Raw genomic sequence first — 22,245 nt, forward strand, 5'->3', positions numbered from 1 at the left:
GAAGGCTGAATAAGCCTGAATCTGGAGATGCAAAGCAAGATGTGATTGAATTTTATGTAAAAAGAAATGGTGAAAATAAATAAACCAGTAGACCTTAAAAAATGCGAACCATTTCTAACATATCATTAAATGTATAAATAAAAATATATAATAAACCCCAACCATGTGGCTACCATGGAAACGGCTTCAGGTCATGTTACATTCGTCTGAGCAAAGGCTGAGTGTCTGGGTTTCCGCTTGTCTCCCAGAGGAGCTTCCCGGTGCTCACCAGCCACAGATGCGGAAAAGGAAAAGGAAGAGGAAGTTGAGAGTTGGAGTTCAGCCACAACAGTTCCTCAGAAAGCCAGTCTCTCAGCACAGCTTTAGGCACAGGAAGGAGAATGGAGGGTACACAAAGGATGAGGGTGCGATTAAACAATGAATTTGCCATGAACCGGCGAATTCGGATTGCACAATGAGCATGCAATTAGCTTTTCGTGAGAGGGTAAATATTGATACAAAGTAATGAGTGTGTTGAATTTTGCATAATCTCGCACCCAAAGCCAGTCTTAGCCTTTCACCGAGGGCGTTTGGGAAGATTGCGTTTGCTCTTTGCTACTAGGCTACTTTTCTTCCTCAGTAACTTTTGTTTTATTCTCACTGCCACCTCGAGGATGTGCTGCTCTGTTTAACATCTGGCACCAGCAAAAACTCTAGTGGGTTATGCAAAGAAACATCAGCAAAAAAAAACAACACTAATCGCTATCCTAATTGGCATTACATTATTAAAGGTAATGTAAAACACACATGGCATTCTTTATACACTTAATTCATTCCTTATCTATTTTTGAAGCAAATGTATATAAATTCCACACCTGAATACCATTTCCTTTTCTTTGTTTTGTTTATGTGGATATTTTTTATTTAATATACGTGGTAATGTATTTTAAGTGCATGTTGACTGAGGCTACATATGTATTAATCCAGATCAATTTGAAAACTTAGTTTTCAATCGATTAGCAAAAGTTGCTCATTCACACTGAAATGTTTAAAATGAAACGTATTGCACATGAGCAAAACGTAACGCGCTTCCACCTGCGCCATTTCTGTCTGGGGTTTATTTACTTTTTGAAGTACTATTTTCCCGAAAGCCTCTGTTTTCACAGTCCACGCTGTCTATCCGAATTTATCCATTCATACATTTTTGTTGACCAAAACACAGAGAAATTCATGTGAATGCTTTCATGTTTAACATCAAAAGAATCGTATTTTTCATAGACAGAGCATTTCATTGTTTTACACATTTCACTACCATTAGATCTACAAAATCGTATCCAAAAAAAGTGATCCGGTTCCTTCCAGACATCATCTTCTTTACATCACTGTAAACTCCTTAGTTTTGGCAGCCAGACCGCATCCAATATGGGGGAGAAAAAGGTAAAAAAAAAAAAAAAAACCTCAAACTGTGTCAAGAACGTGAGACCTGCCACATATAAGCTGCTTGGGTGCGGAGACTAATGGCCAGCATGTATTGATTTTCTGTTTTCTACTAAGCCTACACATAGAAGGTCAGGGTTACTCTGTCTCCGGGCTTAGTGATGTGGAACAAAAACCAAACCAGGTTTATGACAACAAGAGAGCCGGTAGTTAAATCCGCAAGATATACAGTATTTATATGCAGGTTTGTGTGTAAATTTATCGCCATAACACATTTCTACAATGTCAAGGTCATATTGTTTGGCATTGTAAGCTGTTGGATTTTCAGGGGTTTTTTTTTTCCCTTCGGTTCTTGTCGGCTGCCTGGTTCATAAGCTGTAGGAGTTGCAGATAGACACAAGGGATTTAACTATCGCCTGGTATCCAGGCAACCACAACAATAATGATACGCATATGTAAATGGAGGACTTGTGTGGCGCACAGTTGGCCTTTTTTTATTTATTTTTCTCCCTGAAATCAAGTGCACAGTTTCCAACAGCAGACTCGAAAAAAAAACCGCATCAACGGGGCAACGAGAGCCTGCGGACTGTCTGCAGCCGGGGATCGTTCCCTCTGTGTCTGGCTTGCTAAGTGAAATCCGTCCTGTCTTTTATTTTCTCTTATTCTACACTATCACAAAACCTCGCCCAGCCAGGCAAGGTCAGCTCTAACCCTCTATCATATATATGGGTAAATGGGTGATTCTTCATGGTTAGTGATGTGGGATAGTGCTAATCCTTTCACAATAGATCCCTTTCTAGTTGCTCTTGATAAAAAGAAAGATCGATTTGTTATATATCTGACAAGAAACGCGTCTAATTGCAGACGTTTTGCTCTTTTAAAGTGTGCAGTAGAAAAACAGGGCTCTCTTTTTTTCTTTTCATGTCATTCAGGAAAAGTGCAGCAGAACGAGATACGGTTCTTATCAATAGATTTCAACAGGATTTTACAAATTCGTCGAAGCGTGTCTTTAAATACTTTCAGCATCGTTCTTTTTGCATTTAATTGGCTTTGCAGCGAAATACATTCTCAACCATGTTGTTCTTATTGTGGACAAATGTCAGAGGGCACAACCCAAGATTAAAAGATCCAGCAACACACACAATGTGTGTGTGTGTGTTTGTGTGTGTGTGCAGCCTCTGCATCGGTGGCCACAGGCCAAATGAAACTGGATTAAATTATCCGTCCAAATTAAAAGAGCATATCTGGGCTGTCCCAACTAACAGCTGTTAGCATTTTTCTTCCACATGGATTGCCTACATTCATTTATTTTATGGTCCATGTTTATTAGGCCGGGCATGATGAGGATGGAGTGGAGTAGAAGAGGGAGTATGGGTAGTGCCCAGGTGCTAATTGACTTGCTGTGCTATTGTGTTTTTTGTGTGTGTGTGTGTGTGTGTGTGTGTGTGTGTGTGTGTGTTAGAGGCGGCGGATGACTGTAAGGCTACTGTACTGAGCGAGAAGGGGGTGATGTGGGGGGTGACACAGGTGCAGAACCGGGCACAAAGTAGGGGCCATTACACAGCAGGAGAGTCTGAGTGGACTCACTCCATCATACATTGCTCATTAAAATTTCATAGGAGGCGAGAATTGAAGTCCAAAGAGAAAAAAAGTTACCTCAGAAATAAGTTGTAAAGACGTAAGCCACGTGCGTTTGTCCTTCTGTGTGACCTGCGCACGTCGTGTTTCGGAGTTTGTTTCTGTCGGATGTCCCTGAGCCGTCCGCTGTTCGAAAATGTTGTTAGTGAAGGCTTGTGGAACGATTCGGTCGATTGTTCTCGGATGTAAGCGCGTCTCTCCTTACAAAAAAAACTAAAATAAAAAGGCGACGCCGAAATCCCCTTTGTGAGACGGTCGTTTGCGATAGAGCGAGTCTTTCATTTCGAACGCTTTCTTTGATGGTGGGAATTGAAAGATCAAAAGGAATCGCCCGGGCCACTCTGTGCTGTACCGAGCTGACGTATGTTGACTTTTCACATAAGTGCCTTTCAATTTATTTGTCCATTAACCATTTTATTGGGACACTTTTTCATGCTTTTGTTGGGGCTTTTGTTAGGAAACCGGCTGTTAGCTACGCCAGTTCATTGGTTTTATGGCCCACTTTTCAATAGGGCAACCAAAAGCACACACCCTTTACCAAAATAAATAGGCGCACACAGTTAGTCAAACACACACGCAGTAAATCACAACATCCTCGCCGCCTCATGTGTAACTGTATCCTCTAAATGTCAGGATTCCTGGGGTTTGGAACTAGGGGGATGGGCAGATGACAGTGAATGGAGTGGGGAAGCTCAGGTCCCAGGCTGTGTGTGTGTTGCCTTGGATTCAAACCACCACAGCACTACTCATCACTACTGCCTGAATAACAGGCCAAATGTGGCAGCCCTGGCCTCTGGGTCCTACCACCCAGCCAAAAAGGCGCACAAATCCATGAAATCCTATCCACAACAGCGTGGGGCTCCGATTACTGTGATGTTCATCCTGTGGTAATGATAGTTTAAATGTCACTGGGAAAGATAGGATCTTCCTCAGACACAATATGTGTGGCTGACGAGCTTCCTCCTTTCGCGTTTTCTCTTTCTTTCTCTGTGACCCAAGGGGTGGTCCGTCACGGACATGCAACAGAGATTCAAAACGCTTCGTGCAGCTGATGATAAGCGTCTCTCTCTTGGCACAATGGCTTTCCCAGGGTTCCTCAGTAATTGTCAGGTCGTTTCAGAGCTAATGGTGCAGCAGCCGCCACAGGCTCCTTAGCCCAAAAAAATTATATATATAATATATATTCCAAATCAGATAAATGGAAGGTGCAAGCAGAGCAAAAGCATTCCTTAAACGAATCAAGGACACAGTCGTAATTTTACAGACGAGTGGTTGTGATCATCGGAATGTGCGGATGATGATAGCTGTAGTGGATAGACAGAAGCCGTAGGTTATTATTCCAGGCCCTGCAGGGGGACAGCCATATCATAGACAGATTTCATCAAACCGGCTCATTGAAAATGACACCATTTCGGCGCAGAATCCCAGTGTGAACCGGATTGCGAACTCTCCTCTCCCTCCCACGTTTGAGCCTCCATGTAGTGGCCCAATATATTAAAAATGGATTTTTGTTGTTGTTGTTTTTATTCTAATGCCAATAAAAATCAAGGGGTAGGTTTTTAGTTACAGCACCATTTTACTCGCACAAACACGTCCGTGATGCAAGAGTACACACACTTGGGCTTCCCATCAGCAAATTAGCTGAATAAAGAGCCTCTCTTCACCGGGTCGTTTGAGTGGCTAATTAGTCATCAACGCATGCTGTGGAGGGAGAGAGAGAGGGAGAGAGAGAAGGGAGATCAGCGTTTCATCACGAGGTAGCGCTTCAAACAGCATCTGATGAAAGCCAAATCGCTTAATTAAAACCTATTTGTATTTAGGGAAAAAATATAGTTTCAATCCAAGGATACAGGGAGCAGGGGAGGGGGAGAACAGTTTTTTGTAGATGCAGGCGGAGATGCGAAAGCATTAGTTTTTGGATAATCTGCTGACTTTAGTAAGCACACAGGGAGCTGAGACGGGGAGAAGAATGCCTTAGATTGGCCTTAATTTTTTTTCTTTGTGTCTAGTTTGGACCCGAGCCTTGTTAGCTAATAGCAGTTGGCAGTGCCCCCTTCCCTCCCTCTCTCTCTCTCTCTCTCCAGCCATTTCTCTCTATCTTCCCCTCTCTAGCTGTCTCTTTGTGTTATAACGCCTCTTAGACCCACATCTATTATTGATGGAGCCCAGTGTTACAGGTGCAGCAAATATAAGTCCGACGTTCTTATATTCACTTCAACAAATATCAGCCTCGATTACAACTAAACCCACGAATGCATCTTTTGCCAGGAATGCTAGCGAGCGCGATAGAATTTGACGCTTTATTTACGCAGGATTCCCCAGTAGTGCTTGATGTGAACGATTAAACTCGCCTGTTTTAATCGTCCAAGCCGTGAAATAAACCATTTTCACCTTCCAGTTATTCTTAATCATAAAGCCGCTTTCTTCACGCACATGCTCCATTCGATTCTGTAAGCCACGGCCGTGTCGCACGTGTGAAAACAAAAACTTTGCCTACAAATCAGCTCTGTAAAAACACCGGCAAGTAAAATCATCCAAGATGCAAAAATATCCGCCGCTGAATTTCCCGCTTTCTAACACCAGGATAAAAGGGCGTTCACACGGAGGATTTACACACCTGACGCGTATTCTAGGGCTTATTACAACAAGTGCACAAGCGTCACCTCATCGTTAAAATAGAACCCGCATTTAAAAACGTATAATTGATCAGAATAGCAAAAAAAAAAAAATCTTATAAAAAATTTATAATGTATTCCAGTTTATTAATAGTATAGAGATTTCTTATGATAGATCTGATGCACGTGCACGTTTTTCTTTTTGTGGATATGGAGCGAGCGGTGCATATTATAGTCACGGTGTTGTGATGAAATTTGAATAAACCCAGTGTGTCAGTATTGAGCGGTAACAACAGCTGATTTTCTGCTATGCTACAAATTGGTTTGGAGTTGAGCTGAAACAGAGTCAAAGCCTTTTAACTGGGTTTGACGTTCCATTACGAGCCGGAGTGTAAAATCCGAAGGGAAACACACTGCTGAATAGAAAGAGCCATAGTGTATATAGACCTCGGCTCTGGCATGGAGAAGCTGGTGTTGGATCTGTGACGATCGCAAATGTTGAGCTATTTTATGAGTTGCTCAAGAGCTCCTGGTTCCATAATCTTAAATGACTGTATAAGACTGTAGAAAGAACATTACTCATAATCTTACACTCCAGTGCTCATGTTCTCACTCTCCAGTGTTCTGTATTGTTTAAAGACTATAATCACACTCTTGATGTCACCCAAATGAGGATGGGTTCCCCTTTTGAGTCTGGTTCCTCTCAAGGTTTCTTCCTCATAACATCTAAGGGAGTTTTTCCTTGCCACAGTCGCCATGGCTGCTCATCAGGGATAAATACACACCAATCACCTTAACTGTTAAATTCTGTAAAGCTGCTTTTGAGACAATGTCTGTTGTGTAAAGCACTATAGAAACATTGACTTGAATTATATACTATATATGGAGAATTTGAAACCATATCTTCAGTGAAAAAAAAAACCACTCAATATAATTGTAATAATAATTATTACTATTAATTATGCGTATCTATTTAGTAGTTTGGATCTTAATTGTACGATACATCTACATATAGTGTGGTGTGGTTAAAAAGGGAGTTGTGCCAATGCTCCTCTGACCTCACCGCCAAAATGCTTCTGCTGCGACATTCGGTACGGAACGGTCTAATATCCAAACCGGAGAATAATATTGTTCGACCATTAGAAATGAAACTGCTGAATAGGCAGTCAGTGAGCCATAGTCTCTGTCTTTCTCTCTCTGTGCCTCTCGCTTATTCACTCTTGCCTCAGCTGAAGTATTTCTCACTTTAATAAACCCACCTTCACAAAAGGAAGGCTAAAGGTTTATTATCTTAAGCAAGGTGCTCGTTTCTGCTTAAAATACCACGAAGAGAGCGGACGCAGAGGAAAACCATAACATGCATGGGTAAATAACTTTCCTTCAAGTAATAAAAAAATTCTTGGAATGTTTTATTTCTCTCCCGGAGAGACGTAAGCTCTCCTGCAAGTGTGCTCAACCATCTGAGGGATGTGGTAGCTCAAGTGGTTAAGGCTTAGAAAGGTTTACTTTCCATGGTATCACCAAGCTGCCATTCTTGGGCCCTTGAGCAAGGCCCCTAACACCATGTGCTCTGGGGGTGTTGTATCATCAATCGCTGAGATATACGGAGAAAATCATTTCAATGCGCTGTATCGTAAATGTGACAAAGCTCTTCTCGTTGACATTCTTGCAGTGAAACAGAAACCACCATCAGGAACTGGTGTTGACAATTTGTTGATGTTCCAGTAGGATATTTTGTGCTGTTTTTCCTTAAAACTATTATAGTTTGAACCTATGGCGTGACCGTAGTATACAGGTTTACCTGCCTTTTGTGTTCAAATGAATCAATTGCTGAAGCAGGTATTGGTCAAGTGCTTGTATGTAATTGGTATTTTATTGACTTTTTTAAAATTGAACTGTCTTTTCTGTGTTTAATGTTCTAGTGCTCTACTTTGTGCCGCATCAGGATCCCTTGACTCCCCCCCCCCCCCCCTTAAAGAGTTGATTAAACGTGATTTATCAAGTAGTACATGGCGATTAGTGTCATGCTGAAAAGTAACTAGAGTTATCTGTGCTTCACTTTACATCCGTCTCTTTTTTCAACACAGACATGTCTGGAGCTGGAGCGGTACTTACAGACAGAGCCCAAGCGACTCTCTGACCTCTTTGACGAGGATCTGGACTGCCTCTTGACGCCAGGTTTTATGAAGGGGGACAGCGACGAGGACCTGATGGATCCACTGCTTCCTAGTCTATCGGACCAACCCAGTCCGCCTCCGCTGCTCGTTTCTCTGCCCAAAAACCTTCACACTCCAGCCAGTGCTAAGACCAGTGAAGCAGGAGTGAAAGAGGGTAACGGGGGTGTCCACCCAGCACAACTGAGTGCCGTCACCTCACTAACGCCACCTTCCTCACCAGAACTGGGCCGGCATCTGGTCAAGCCAACGCAGACCCTCACCGCAACGGCCGACGGCACACTCACGCTCAAGTTGGTGGCAAAAAAAGTGGGCCTGGCCACCGCCAAATTGGTGGCAACACAGTCATTGCCTTCACCACCGGCCCGGGGAGCGCAGAGCGACGGAGAAGGAGGTTTGGGGTCGGCAGGAATCGGCGACATCCCAGAGAACAAGAAGAGGGTCCATCGCTGCCAGTTCAATGGCTGCAGGAAGGTTTACACAAAGAGTTCCCACTTGAAGGCACACCAGAGGACACACACAGGTGAGATTCCATCAGACCCTCAAGGCACATGATGCTAATGAAGCAGTTGTTTGGACATATTTGAGGGCCTCTTCTTTTTTTTTTTCTTCTTTTTTTTTAAACAAAAGTTCCATTCTACTCTTCAAAAGCAAGTGGATTGATGAAAGCTATCAAAATCCTGCATTCCTGTACTGCATAGTTCGGAGTAAGGTCTGTCTACACAAGACACGCTCAGAATAAGGTATTCGTCCCCCAGCTCACTTTCAGGATAAAATACGTTCCGCCACACTATTCAGAACCTGTCAGCACAGTCCGTAATTGCAGGATGATTGATAGAATGGCTCGGCTAAAATTCGTATCTTGGCTAATTCAGCCACATCCACCTCTGCTTTGCTGCTGTTGCCCTCTCGCTGAACCCTGAGAGGGAGTTGTGCTCCAGCGTGCCCTCAAGTCCCGCTGTGTTGATAGCCTCGCTGTGGCTAATCTTGCTCGCGAGGCCGGCTGTTGACTCAGCGGGTTTCAGCAAGCAGTAGCAATGCTAATCATTATACTAGCTCACCGGCGGTGTTGCTGAAAGGGAATAAAAATAAGTAACAATGGGAGAAAATGAAAAGAAAAAAAAAAAAAAAAAGCCAGAATGCATCCCACTGTATGCCAGCATCCCAGTCATGTTCATTGCATGCTGGATTCAATTTTGAAATGAGTTTAGTCCTCTTTTTTTTTTTTCTTTTTGTGTTATTATTTCAGTACATTACTGGCACAGGAAAATCACAGGAACACTAACAGAATGGTTGGCTTTGGAACGGTGTTTGCGAGGTTAACAGTGTAGTCTGCTATGCAATATAGAGGGGTTGTGTGTTACCTCCTGGTTCTGAAATGCAACCTAAGATGGATGAAAGTGGTATGATTTATAACTTCTGCTGCAGGTGACAGAAGTAAAAATGCACACCCTGAAATCGCCAAAGTTTGATCCTCCAGGATCAGTGTGTAGCTGTTGACTGAAGAAATGTAATTAACTGTGGCATTAGTACCCAGGCCACCGACGGGGGGGCAGCAGGGGGTGGTTGATGAGAAGACAGCAAGTTGCTAGGAAACCCTATCGCATGAAGAAAGATTAGTAGCAAGCTGGCTGTTTGTAGGTCTGGACATCAAGGTTTCAGTATGCCAGTCCAGCCAGAGCTTCACCAGCCTAGGGTCCAGCTTGACCCCGCTGCCTACCCCACTCGGCTCCGTACATTTGGGTTGCCAAGCAACTACATCGCACTCAACGAAAGCGAACAGTAATTGGCTGGTGCCGCAGAGTGTCCCTCCATTGCATTCTGCAACTGCACAGCGCTTCCTCACTCTAACTTTACACCCTCACACTTTCTCTCTCTTTTTCTCTCTCCCTGACCGGTTGCTAAGCGACTCCATCATGCATCTGTGCCTTCCCAAGTTATAATTGGCTGGTGTTGCGGTTGCCGTGGTTGCAGGTCCAAGCCTGCCTTGCTGCTGTCTAACAGAGAGAAGAAGAAGAGGGGGAGAAGAGTGTGTGGGGGGGAGGCCGTGACAGAAGGAGGGGAGATTGTGCATGTTTGCGAGTGCATGTGTGCATGCGGATGGATGGGGGGTAGGGGTCTCTGGCCAATTACCCAGAGTGCAGTGTGAAATGTTTGGTGTCTCGCACCTGCGGCCCCACCACTTTGCAAAATCTCGGCGTAAGGGAGGGCTCCTCTCTGGTTCCGTCCATCTGTGAAGACACAAGAGTACACGTCGGGGATATTATTCACCACTGATTTTATAAACCAGGAGAACTCAAGGACAAGCAAAACCAATAAAAAGAAAAATGGTATTTGGATTGTCTGTGTCTCAGTCAAACTGACCTGAGAGAGACACACCGCAGTCTGCTCTGCATCGCGCAAGGCGCCAAGGAAGTTTAGTGGAAATAATTTCAAAGATGGTCTCCTCCATTTGTTGTCTGTAATCCTCAAAGAGAACTAAGGATGGGGGGAGGGGGGGAAGGAAAGAGGAAGCAGTTGCAAGAGTTACATCACACAGTTGGAGTTTGTCCTCTGTGCTGTGTCATCCTTTACGTAGTGTTGCCTCATCGCCGGCTTTAATATATACCGAGCAAATTCAGGATATTCCCAGGTTTTACGAGCATTCCCCGATTTTCCTTTTGGCTCGCAACCAGATTTATGGGCCTCGACAGCCTGTGCATGTTGTGATGCGATTAAGTGAACGTTGAGCAAGAATATGTTTAATTTCAATGCCGTTTTTAGGTGTCTGAAACGAGGCAAAATAAGTCGTCTAATTAGCAATTCCTTCCTGACAGATCCTTGGTCATTCTCCATCTGTATTAAATGGCATTAGCCAATGTCCTTAGGCATGAGTGTTCGAAGGAGAGAGAGAGAGAGAGAGAGAGAGAGAGAGAGAGAGAGAGAGACCAGCTTTTACTGTACTGTCAATTGCAATCTGGTACGCTGCACTCTGTAATCGAGCGAACCCAAATTTCACTTCGAACGTCTCTTCCGTCTAGTTAGGAAGATTGGCGGACACGAAGGAAGAGCAGTAACGCTGGCAGCTGGCTGACTGCGAGTACGATATTACTCCCCATTAAGCGTCATTAAGACCCCAATTATCCTTACCACCCCTGGATCTGAATCAGCACCGCTGACAACCCTCCATTTCCTACTCCGAGCTAGGCGGCCTAAGGCCAGAGCCGCGTCTGCTCGCCCTGAACGCTAGCTCCAGGCTGGGGAAGAACCGTGACCACAACAGACACCCACCCATCACTCTTTAAGCCTGATGGATAAAAAAAAATAAAAAAAACAGTACAGCATGTTGAACAATGGGGATTGCCTCCCCCATCTGCTTAACTTCATCTGAAATTCAGATCTCTCATCAGGGGGTGGAGAACAGTTAATGGAAGTGGTTTCATGTTTTGGAAACGTGACTCTGGATTATAAATTAATGTTGTCACAGTGAATGAGTTAATTTGCACAGCTCTTTTTTTTTTTTTTTGTGAGAGAAAAACATAATAATGGGGGAAAATTGTTTGATTTGGCTCATTGAGTGTTCCAGATGTTTGGGCCGCAGTAAGAGATCGTTCTCACGCAGAGAGAGAGGCAGAGAGAGAGGCAGAGAGAGAGAGAGATATCACTGTTTAATAGAAGAAAACATTTTTATCTCCTGTTTAATGCCATGGATCTGTCCTGCTTTGGTGGGTGTGTGAAAGCATGTAAATGCAAAGGCCTCACTAAATTGGTGTGTGTGTGTGTGTGTGCAGGTGAGAAGCCGTACAAATGCTCCTGGGAAGGCTGTGAGTGGCGCTTTGCCCGCAGCGACGAGCTGACTAGGCACTACCGCAAGCACACCGGCGCCAAGCCCTTCAAGTGTAACCACTGCGACAGGTAAGACGCACGCTATCACACGCGCACTCGGCTTCCTTCTTAGAGACTGTGTGATTATACGGCTCTCTTCCAGACTTTTTTTCCCTCCACGTGCGAGCAGCAGGCACAGCACCTGTCTCTCTCCGTCTATCAGACTCGCTTCCTCGCAATCCCCTCGTGCGCACAAATAAAATTCCTTTCAGCTGGGAATCGGCAGCATTAAACTGTCTCGCTCAGAAGTGTTGCCCTCCTTCCCTCCACATACCCCCCCCCCCCTTTGCTCACTCTCTCTCTCTCTCTCTCTCTCTCTCTCTCTCTCTCTCCCTCTCTAGCACTCTCTCTCTCTTTTCCTTTCTCTCTCTCTGAAATTCTCTCTGAAGCCCAGCAGCATTTGCTGTGTGCTGGGATAGATCGTTTGGCAGTTAGTTTAAGACTCCCGTTTCCCTCATGAGGAGTTCATTCACAGTCCGGTCCTGCGATACTCATTACCAAATTACTGCTCCTCTCTCCCTCGCTTTTCCCATCTGCCCCCTTTCTTTCTCTCCTCTAGTGCAGCGCATATCGACTCGACAGATTCGAGGGGGAAATGAAGGGGGTGTGTTTTTTAAACACGCAGGTTATATAACAGCAGTAAAAAGGAACTTGGGGCCTGTCCCGCGTTTGTTCGGACATTCCCATGGTTTAAGGAAGATGGAACGGGGCGTGTTGGATATACTGCTTAAGAAGGAACCTTGTGGTTTTTTTTTTGGTTTTGTTTTGTTTTTTTCCCCCCCCTCCTCGAGCTTTTCAGAGCATAATCGCGCGAGACGAGCACCTACACACAAACGGTTCGTTCAGACGCACACAAGCCAGCGCAGTACATCAAACATTGTCATTACATCCCACAGTACTGTCAGAAATGAAAGCTCTCTTTGTCTCGATGTGATGTGACAGTGATGAGTTCGGGGAGGACTGATTGAGCGTGTGTGTGTGTGTGTGAATGAGAGCGAGAGAGTGACAAAGGGAGTGTGTGTTTCCAAAAGGAAAGAGGGGAGAGCAAGCGAGATTTCCACGCGCACTGGGCTAGCTTTGAGTGATAGCCTGTCAGTTGACAATGGTAGGATGCTGTCATCCGGGCCGGCCGCTCGGCGCAAATTACACGCCGCGGCTGCGCGTGCACACCGAGCCTGCTCCAGGTGGAAGCACAATTATACACGGCTCCCCAGGCTGCTGCCGGCATGCCAACAGGGCATCGGCTAACGCTCTCAGGAGCCGTCCATACATACATACATACATCCAGATCCGCTCACCTGCTCCATCGACAAAAACCTTCCAGCTTCTGCAAGAAACCGTGGCTATAGAGTCCTCTTCCAAACACTGTCTCAGCACTGTCCTAATTACGCTTCACGTCTCGGCTTTTGGAGGCGATCTAGCGAGGTCTTTGACACAGAACTCACTGATAGCAGCATAGACTATGGGGGGAAAAAAAAAAAACATGACAGGGCCGTTGGCACATGGATGTTGAATGCAGCACTGTAATTGACTCTGTCTGATGCCAAGATTTTGACAACAGCTGCTTCGGAGCTGGGAATGGAAGTTATGACCATGTCCGCCTCTTTCGCCTCTGTCAACCTCCGGGGAGCTTTTTAAATTGGGCCCTCTGGTTCATGTTTCTTTGAATTGGACTTTGCATTAACCCATGTAGAAACTTGCTGCCGAATCCAGAGGGTGTTCCAGTTGAAGTGGATACCATTTTGCTAGTATGAACATCCAAACCATATTAACAGGAAGTACAGGACTTTGTTCATTTTGCCCTGACGTACACTTTGAGAACCGGGATCTTTCGAATATAATATCGATAATCCTGATATGGAGGCTCATAAGTGAGATTAATTATGGCAATCTATGCAAAGCAGACTTCTAACTGCTGTCTGAGAACTTCTACGTTGTCTGAGCATCTATGTTCTGCGCTTGCGTGAGAGAACATTACTCTCCCCTACCAGCAGGTGGCAGTAGTCTGTATTCGGCGTTCAAATAGTTGAAACCGGAAACGCTAGAACCGTGAATATCTTAAGCGAGCAGCGTTTACACGTGTCGCGATCGCACTGGCATCGTCAGCCCTAGGTCGTTGTCGTCTTCTGGATGACCAAAGAGAGAAACGGATAAGGAGAAACTGCACTAAACGGGCGAAATCGTGTCTGTGCATTCCCTTTTTACTCCATCGACGTTTGCGTTTGTCAATTCGGTTTTTTTTCCCCGTCGTGCTCTCAAAAAATTAAGCCGACCGGTGCTGAAAAACCACTTGACATTACCCCGACATCCAGCCGCCAGCTCGGTGTTGGCACGAGGGCGTAATGTCTAGGAGCACACAGTAGCAACCAACACTGCCGCTAACACCAGATAGGTAAGAATAAATGTCTGAAGGCTACCTTCGAAGATATAAAATAACCGTTCTGGATTGATCAGGCACTGTATAGATCCTGATTCAATGGAAAAATGCAATCCTGGCTAGTTAATATACTAGTGTAGTGTAACATATGTCCTTTTCATGGCATGTGTTATATAAAATAAAAGTAATGGAGACAGCCCTGATTGATTAGCCCTAAGTAGGTTAGTCATTTTGGCATCACTATTGATGTGAAAAAAAACATGCACTGGTCCTAAAAAGAAAGAAAAAGAAGAATATTGGTGCTCCTGTACCCCAGCGAGTTAAGTCAGAAGTTAATTTATCCAAAATAGAATAGGCTTTCGTGTGCTTCAATGTGTGAAAAGCGATGTGTAGGCAAACAGCTGCTTCTCTCTGTCCTCTCCGTTGCGAGCCATTCTGTTCAGCCTCCTTGAGGGACTTCATGCACGCGTGTGTCAAGATGATCCCACATTACCATCACAATGGACAGTGGAGAGCAGCCGTGGAAAGTTTAACTGCTAATACAGTCAGCTAGCACACACACACACATACTGTTACTGTGTCTCACACACACCCACACACCCATACACACAGAGACGTACACACATGGCTCATCATTAATCCTGCCTAATCAAGTCCAGCCCTCCTGTTGGGTGTGGAGTGGGACTGAGTAAGGGTGAGGGTGAGGAGAGGGGGGTTATGGGTGTGCCAGCTGGTGTGGCGGCCAGTGTCACAGGGCCATCTGTCCAGCAGCTCTTAACACACACACACACACACACACACACACACACACACCTCTGCTCAGTCAACCTTTGATTTCTCATAGCAGAGGTATTAACACACAAGATGGAAAGAAAGCATTGTTGTTATTCAGAAGTGTAGATACAGGGCTGATATGCATATTCTAGACACCTGGATCTCGCTAACTACACAAAAAAAAAAGCTCATGGGGACCGGCGTGTCTCATTTGCATAATGCCGACTCCACTACTACTACTACCACTGCGAGATTGTTTTATTAACTTTTTGTTCTTCTTCCCCTTTCAAACATGTCTACGAACCCATCACAACTGTCGACCTGTAGGTCAGTCACACACACACACACACACACACATACTTCCTTTCCTGTGCCTGTTCTAGAGACACACACTGTGGCTAGCTACTAATTAATAATGCATACAGCCGAAGGCAAATTAAAATTTGAATTCCTCATTTCGATCCCACCCACATCTCTTGCTGCTTCTTGTATTTTTTAACTACATTTATCATCATTTACCATCAGATGGTCATCCTAGTCTTTCAATGTGTGTGAAATATCTCCGGCATCCCGGCTGTGTGTTTTTCTTCTCTCCTCCGTAATAGGTCTTACCAGAGTTTACTCAGGGGTGTCGATTTTTACAAATAAATAAATAAATCCACGTCCGAAACACGACCGTCTTGATTCGAGTGCTTTAGAAGTAACGCGACAATGCGATTTATAGAGTAGTTTCATCACCGGAGTTGAAATAAATCCCTTCCTCTTCCCTGTAAAATAAATAAAAAAAAGAACTCCAGCTAGTCTCAGTTATCTCCTCCGTTCCAAAAATATACGTTATTCCATTTCTTTAGCAAAGAACAGCCGAGTCGCAGCATGTATCAGTTTGCTGGCAAGCTCACGACTTGAGACGATCTGTCATTAACTTAGGGAGAAGAAGAGATCTAGCGCTTAAATATTCTTTCTTTTTTTTTTTTCTTTTTTTCCCCTGAAAACCAAATGTTGTTTTCTTTCTGCTCCGAACGACTCCATCTGCAGAGCTTGGGCTGACTGTCATGTGGTCCCCCATCACTGTGAGACCCCAGCCCGATTCATCAAATGCTGTTATTGCTAGGCGAGGAGCTCGCGATTAGCTAACATTGTTTCTTTCTCTCTGTTTTTCTCTGTAGGTGTTTCTCCAGGTCTGACCATTTGGCTCTGCACATGAAGAGGCACATCTGAGGACCAGAAGGGAAATGATAGTAAAGGAGCAGGAGAAAGAGAGTGAAAGGAGGGGAAAGTAAAAGAAGGTCTAAGGAGAAGTGGTGTTGTGCCCCCCGTCCAGAGATGAAGACTCCTGTGGAGACCTTTAAAAAAAAAAAAAAAAAAAAAAAAAAAAAAAAAAAACGAGCCTAAAGGAAATGGAGGCTATGACTAAGAATACATGAGGCAACGAGAGCAAAGCTTGCTGGATTCTTCACTTCTTAACAGTTAAAAAAAAATACACACACACACATGCATACATAAATACATACACACACACACACACATTTTATATATTTATATATATATATATATATATATATATATATATATATATATATATATATATATATATATATATATATACGTATACACACACATGTATATATGTGTGTATATATCAATACACACACACACACACACACACACACAAAACCATGCCTTTTGTTTTTTTTACAAGCTACTTAGCTCAAGCTCCTCGCTTGGGAATTAGACACTGCCAAAACGATCGCCGTTTTTTTTTTCTTTTCTTCTCCCATGCACTATTGCTCTTCTCTGTACAGTACATCACGAGTATGGGACAGAAGATCTGTTAACATTGCATTGCTCACAAACACATCACATTTAATCCAACACTTTCTCAATAGAAACGTTCCTGTGCTATCAGTTGCGCAGGAAAAAAAACATTTACTCATAATAATAATAATAATAATAATAATAATAATAATCATCATCAAATAAACCAACTCCGGTTCACGCCATTGTACAGCAAGCTGCCGCTTTTTTTGGAGGACGATGTTGCCAAACATTCTGGACAGTGACCAATGGAGGCTAGTGGCCAAAAGCAAGTCCCTGGAAGGAGCCCGTGCGCTGACCTCCTCTGCTCTTCGCTTCAGAGCGTGCTCCTCTCTTGACGCCTGTCACCTCGCAGGCATCCGAAACAATGCGCAGCGACACTTTCTTGCCTTTTTTTTTTTGTTTGTTTGTTTTTGTTTTGTTTGTTTTTAAGACAGTGTTACAAAACAGAAGATTGTTTCTGAACTGAGATGTCTTAAAACTCGAGATAAAAAAAAAAAAAAAAGAACTTTTGCGTACATGAGCGTGAATGTGCACATCAGGCACAGGGCTTTTTTCTGGGTGGGGGGGGGGGGTATGGGGAGTGACGTTGAATATAGTAAGTATGCTTGAAGGTTCAGTTCAGTGGTGCCTATCTTAGCACTGACAGCAAGGCGTTTGAAGGATGCACGGAAGGATCTACAAACCCCCCCCTACAGAAAGGATTTGGGCCGCTGACTCACCAAGCGGGGGCCCTTACGGTTTTCATTTCACTCCGTTCTGATTTGATGCATACTGTTGTGCAAACCTGGCGTCAACACGGACCCTCGTTGATGCTTTTTAACACTGGAAATGTTCTCCAGCTGCATACCGAGACCGGATCCTACGTTAAGAGCTCAAACCCCCGCGTAGATGAAAAGGGGGCGGGGGGAGACTCGTAAGGAAGCCCGTCTTCAGCTGCAGCTCCAGGAGAGGACGGAGGAAAGCAGGCCGGTCACGTGACTCTCGGACATGAGACGCCTGCTGGCATCAGGATCTGGAAAGGAGGGAAAAAAAATACACGAAAAGGAACCCAGTGGCATCGCGCCAGACGAACTTTGCCTGCCTGTTTCGTATCCATTGTCTGCACTGACTTTTTTCAACGTTCTCTGTGCTTTATTTCATACAGACAAAAAAAAAAAAAAACACGAAAAAAACAACAAAAAAAGCAACAAAACTATTACGCGAAAAAAAGAAATAAAAATCTCTCTCACATAGACACGCGCACGCAACAAAAACACAATGGTTTTATTAGCTCATGGCTCTTTTTTTCAGAGATAAAGCAGAAATATTCAAGGGGGAAAAAAAACGATCATGTTAATGAATGAATTAGAAACACAACACTGCATGGCAGCCTCTCTCAAACATACACACTTACGCACACAGATTGCTTCCCAGATATAATTTTTCTTTCTTTTTTATTTTTGTGTTTTATTTATTTATTCCCCCCCCATTCTATTCCAATATCTTCAAAGTAGGGATTCCATCCATTGTTGTTTTGGAGTAGGATTTCTTTTCTGCCTGAAGTCAAGCTTTGAAGTCGGATGATGAGAGCTCATTCGCATGTTCGTGCTTTTATGCTGAACCAGGCCTAGGATGAGCTCTAGAATAACAATCAGCTTTCTAAATAATTGTGGATGAGGTTAGAAGGTTAGAAACGTTCCCAAGGTTGCAAAAGTCGAGTGGGATGTTGACCCGCTCGTTGCTTTAGTCGATGAGGGTGGAGGGGGGGCAGAATCAAAGCCATCATTGTGACGTTGAGCTGTAACGTTAAGGTCATCAGCCTTCAGGGGAACTTCGTGACCGGACTGATACCAAAAAAAATGCAGCACAACCTGCAAAACGAGGCCTGCTCCTTTCTTTTTTTTTTTTTTCCTCTGATACACACGAAAGCAAACACACTCGCTACTATTCGAAGACAAGGACATAACAGTCTGTTCAGTCCTGTATTCCGCTTCAATGTTTTTGTTTTTTTCTTTCTTTCTTTATGCTCAAGGTTCCTGGTTTTACTTTATGGTTTGGGGATGCAAAGGATGCCAAAATCAGTGGAGAATCAAGACTACTTGGCTTCTCCGACACTTTGTGTACAATCACTTTTGGGGGTTCTTGAGTCCCTTTTTATTCTTCCCCCTCTGCAAGCGAAGCAGGACACATTCCGACACAAACGTTGATACGGAGCCGTATTAGCATTGCAACTAACACAATTTGCAGGTCATGTAAGGTTTCAGGCGTTCGTGGCACCAGCCAGAAAACAATGGGATCAAATTCCAATCATTCTGATACACGTGTATTTAAAAAAAAAAAATGAAATATGACCAACCATCGTTTCAATGTAGTCATTGAAACCGGCATGATGTCATCCAGCTGACGCTCAGACACTCAAAATGACTGCGGTTTCCTACGATTTATACAATGTGAGAATCGAAGGAAAAAAAAACGTTTCCAGTTCGTTCCGCACCAGGAAATTGCGAAGGAGCCTGAAAAGGAAAAAAAGAATCAACGAATAAAACCACATTTAAATCACTTCCATACTTCAACCTGTAAATTGCCATTGTAAATGCAAAACTACAACTGAAGAACTTATTTTTTTGCCTAGAAATATTATAACGTTCCAGAACCTACCAAATGATTATGGAAAAAAAATACAAGAAAGGCCCACCCCTTTTTTTTTTTTTTTTTTTTTTTTTTTTTTTTTTAAAGATAGCAATCAGCATGCTCTAGACATCGCCTGCGCTCATCGAGTTTTGATCCCGCATTTTTTTTATTTTTTTTTTAACTCTCACACCACTTTCCCGTCTCCACACTCCGAACGACAGCAGTGATCAATGCACAATCAACTATCAACAGCGGGAACATCAAATGCACACTTTGCCCAAAGATTTATGCGTCTTCAAGCAAACTGCTGAGTGTTTAAAAAAAAAAAAAAAAAGAAGAAGAAAGAAAAGGAAAAGAACGAGTATTTTTTTTAATTTTTTTTTTTTTTTTATTGTTTTTACTTTCATTATTACCACTTATCAAACACTGTCCCCTAATCTTCACCCTGAATCAGCTAATCCGCATTAAATTTTTATTTCTGCCCCTGAGCATCAGTGTGTGGCCATTGTCATGGTCTTTGGGTATGTGTGCTTTGTAATATAGTCATTAGGTGATTTTTTTTTTCCTGTTTCTCTCTCTCTCTCTCTCTCTCTCTCTCTCTCTCTCTCTCTCTCTCTCTCTCTCTCTCTCTCTCTCTCTCTCTCTCTCTCTCTCTCTCTCTCTCTCTCTCTCTCTCTCTCTCTCTCTCTCTCTCTCTCTCTCTCTCTCTCTAAGTAGCCGTGCAGTAACAGCGAGATAGTCGCATCGGTTTTAGTACAGATACATATTATACAGTGTTTACTGTTTCTTAAGGATGTTTAAGGTCAAAGGAGTCTCCGGGAACATGAGAAACGCCTGTCGCAATATAATCCCAAAGCAGATAATATATTAAAAAAAAAGAAACAAGCTGGAAGGGTTGCTTGGATTGCTTCATTTTATTGAATTTTTTCATTGGCTGCATTTTTAAGCTTTAGCTTCCAATTATCAGCTTAATTATTTGGAGTGAAAAAAAGATTTTGGTTTCCCTTTATTTTTAAGGCAGGAGTTCTTTTTGCAGCCAGGGGAAGGAAGAACTCTTAAGGTTTGACTTGGTAGTACAGAGTACTCGTTATTCCAGTGCAAACTGTAGAAATAAAACTAAAAAAAAAACACCCCCACCCACCTGGCTGTTCTCCTCAGATGCCACTTTGAGAATCCCTGATCTCAGGTACCTTCCAGCAGAAAAAAAAACAACGCCCTTTTCGTTCGATTTTGGCTGAGTAACAAGGAAGCAGAGGGATTTTATGAGCAGGCAAAATGGTTCCGCTTGACTCCAGCACCTCTTACAGATTGTAGGTGTTGCAGTTCTTAGTTGCAAAAATTTTTAAAGCATTTCAATAACGGGAAAAACTAAATAAATATGCGCACTTCACGTGTACTCCTAGCGTAGCCTGTTATTTCGCACCACTGTCGATTGTCCACATATCCATGTCGTGAGATTTCGAGATGCACCTCCATCGCGGGCGCGAGCGAATCCCGCGTGCGCGACGTTGCTTTACGTTTGCGTCACCCCGGAGATCAGCTCTGTACTTGTGAGCAAACCAGTTTGATACTTCGTTCGTTCCGCTCATGTCTCGTGACGTCCGGTGCATCTCGGATTCAGTCTCTGTTCGCTGTGCTTGTCAAAACTCTTGTGTCAGTATATACCGGATTCACCAGTACGTTCCTTTCCTCTTGCTAGATCACACGTTTGTCCCCTCTCGTTTTTTCGACCCACCTCTGCATCAGCAGGACAGGCGCTAGCTGCTCCCGGATCACGTCCCCGGTCCTTTTCACTGGCTGTATGCAGACACTATAGTTGGACCCTCGCTCGTGTTTCCAGCAGCAAAATCTGAACGTCGCAGGCAGTCAATAACCAGGGAGCGAGCCACCTCAACGACAGACCTCAGCTGAAACGCAGTTCCTTTCGAACAGGTGCTTTTCTTTTTTTGGCCGCTTCCTCTGCCATGGCCGGCCACGACAGCTTAGCGCAGGCTGTGTCAGAACAAAAGGGAGAATAGTACACACACACACACACACCATCGCTCATCCGCGTCCACAGTGAAAAACACGCCACTTGTACAGCACGTTTCTCGCTAGAGCAGGGCCACCTTCACATCATCACCCCACAGCATCGTAACCGTTATCCTCACCCGTCCACACCGTAACTCAACTCAACCCCTTCATTTCCTGCTACCTTCGTGCTCACTTCCTTCTTTTTTTTTAATTTTTTTTTTAAATCGGTTTCTTCTGGGTTTTTCTTTCTTTTTTTTTTTTTGTGATGTTCTTTTTTTTTTTTTTTTTTTCCTCCTCTTTATTTGCTGTACAAAGTGTTTAAAATATTATTTGTATGATATAATGTTAGTATGGTAATGTTCTTTATTAAGGAAGAAGATGAAATTTATTTTTGTTACTGGTCTGTTTCATAATTCTTTTTTAAATTGGTATTGTAAGATATCTATGCAAGAACTGTTCAGTGGAGCGTTTTTATTTAAGAATGTAATATGTGTAATAAATGGTAGAATCTGACTTGTTTTGGTGTGATGTTTTCTTTTTCCTTTTTTTCTTTCTTCTGTCAGAAATAAAGCGAATCCCTGGGATGGAGGGAGATGAAACGGGTGGGGGAATTAACATGGGAAGTCTTTTCATGTAACTAGCAAAACTTTGGCAGGGCTTTTTCAAAGAGCTAAGACTCATTACAAAATTATCTTGCCTTCTCTTTCTCTTTCTCTCTCTCTCTCTCTTGCATGACAACAATGGCTCCCTTTACAGCTTCTATTAATGACTTCTTTTGTCCCCAGCAGTGCACGAAGGGAAAGGCTGCAAGCTACTGTTCACAATAGGAGCACGCTAGTACTAGTGCTTCTTCATGACGCATCGCTAGTGAGGTTTACACCTTATTACAAATGAGACGCCTCCACCACTCCCTCCCAAAGTTGTCTCTCAGGGACACTTATGTGTC

General features: G+C 43.6%; 1 protein-coding gene across 1 annotated transcript in view; it reads left to right on the forward strand.

Annotated features, from left to right (window-relative positions):
• klf7b (Kruppel like factor 7b) overlaps nt 1-21,812 on the forward strand; it is a 37,039-nt gene extending 15,227 nt beyond the window's left edge. The window contains exons 2-4 of the mRNA XM_083537164.1: nt 7,757-8,366; nt 11,614-11,737; nt 16,025-21,812. Coding sequence (XP_083393290.1) covers nt 7,757-8,366; nt 11,614-11,737; nt 16,025-16,076 — 786 coding nt within the window. The 3' untranslated portion in view covers nt 16,077-21,812. The remainder of the gene's footprint in view (nt 1-7,756; nt 8,367-11,613; nt 11,738-16,024) is intronic.
• Nucleotides 21,813-22,245: the final 433 nt, after the last annotated feature.

The sequence above is a fragment of the Silurus aristotelis genome (genome assembly GCF_946808225.1).
Source record: "Silurus aristotelis genome assembly, chromosome: 3".
Classification (NCBI taxonomy): domain Eukaryota; kingdom Metazoa; phylum Chordata; class Actinopteri; order Siluriformes; family Siluridae; genus Silurus; species Silurus aristotelis.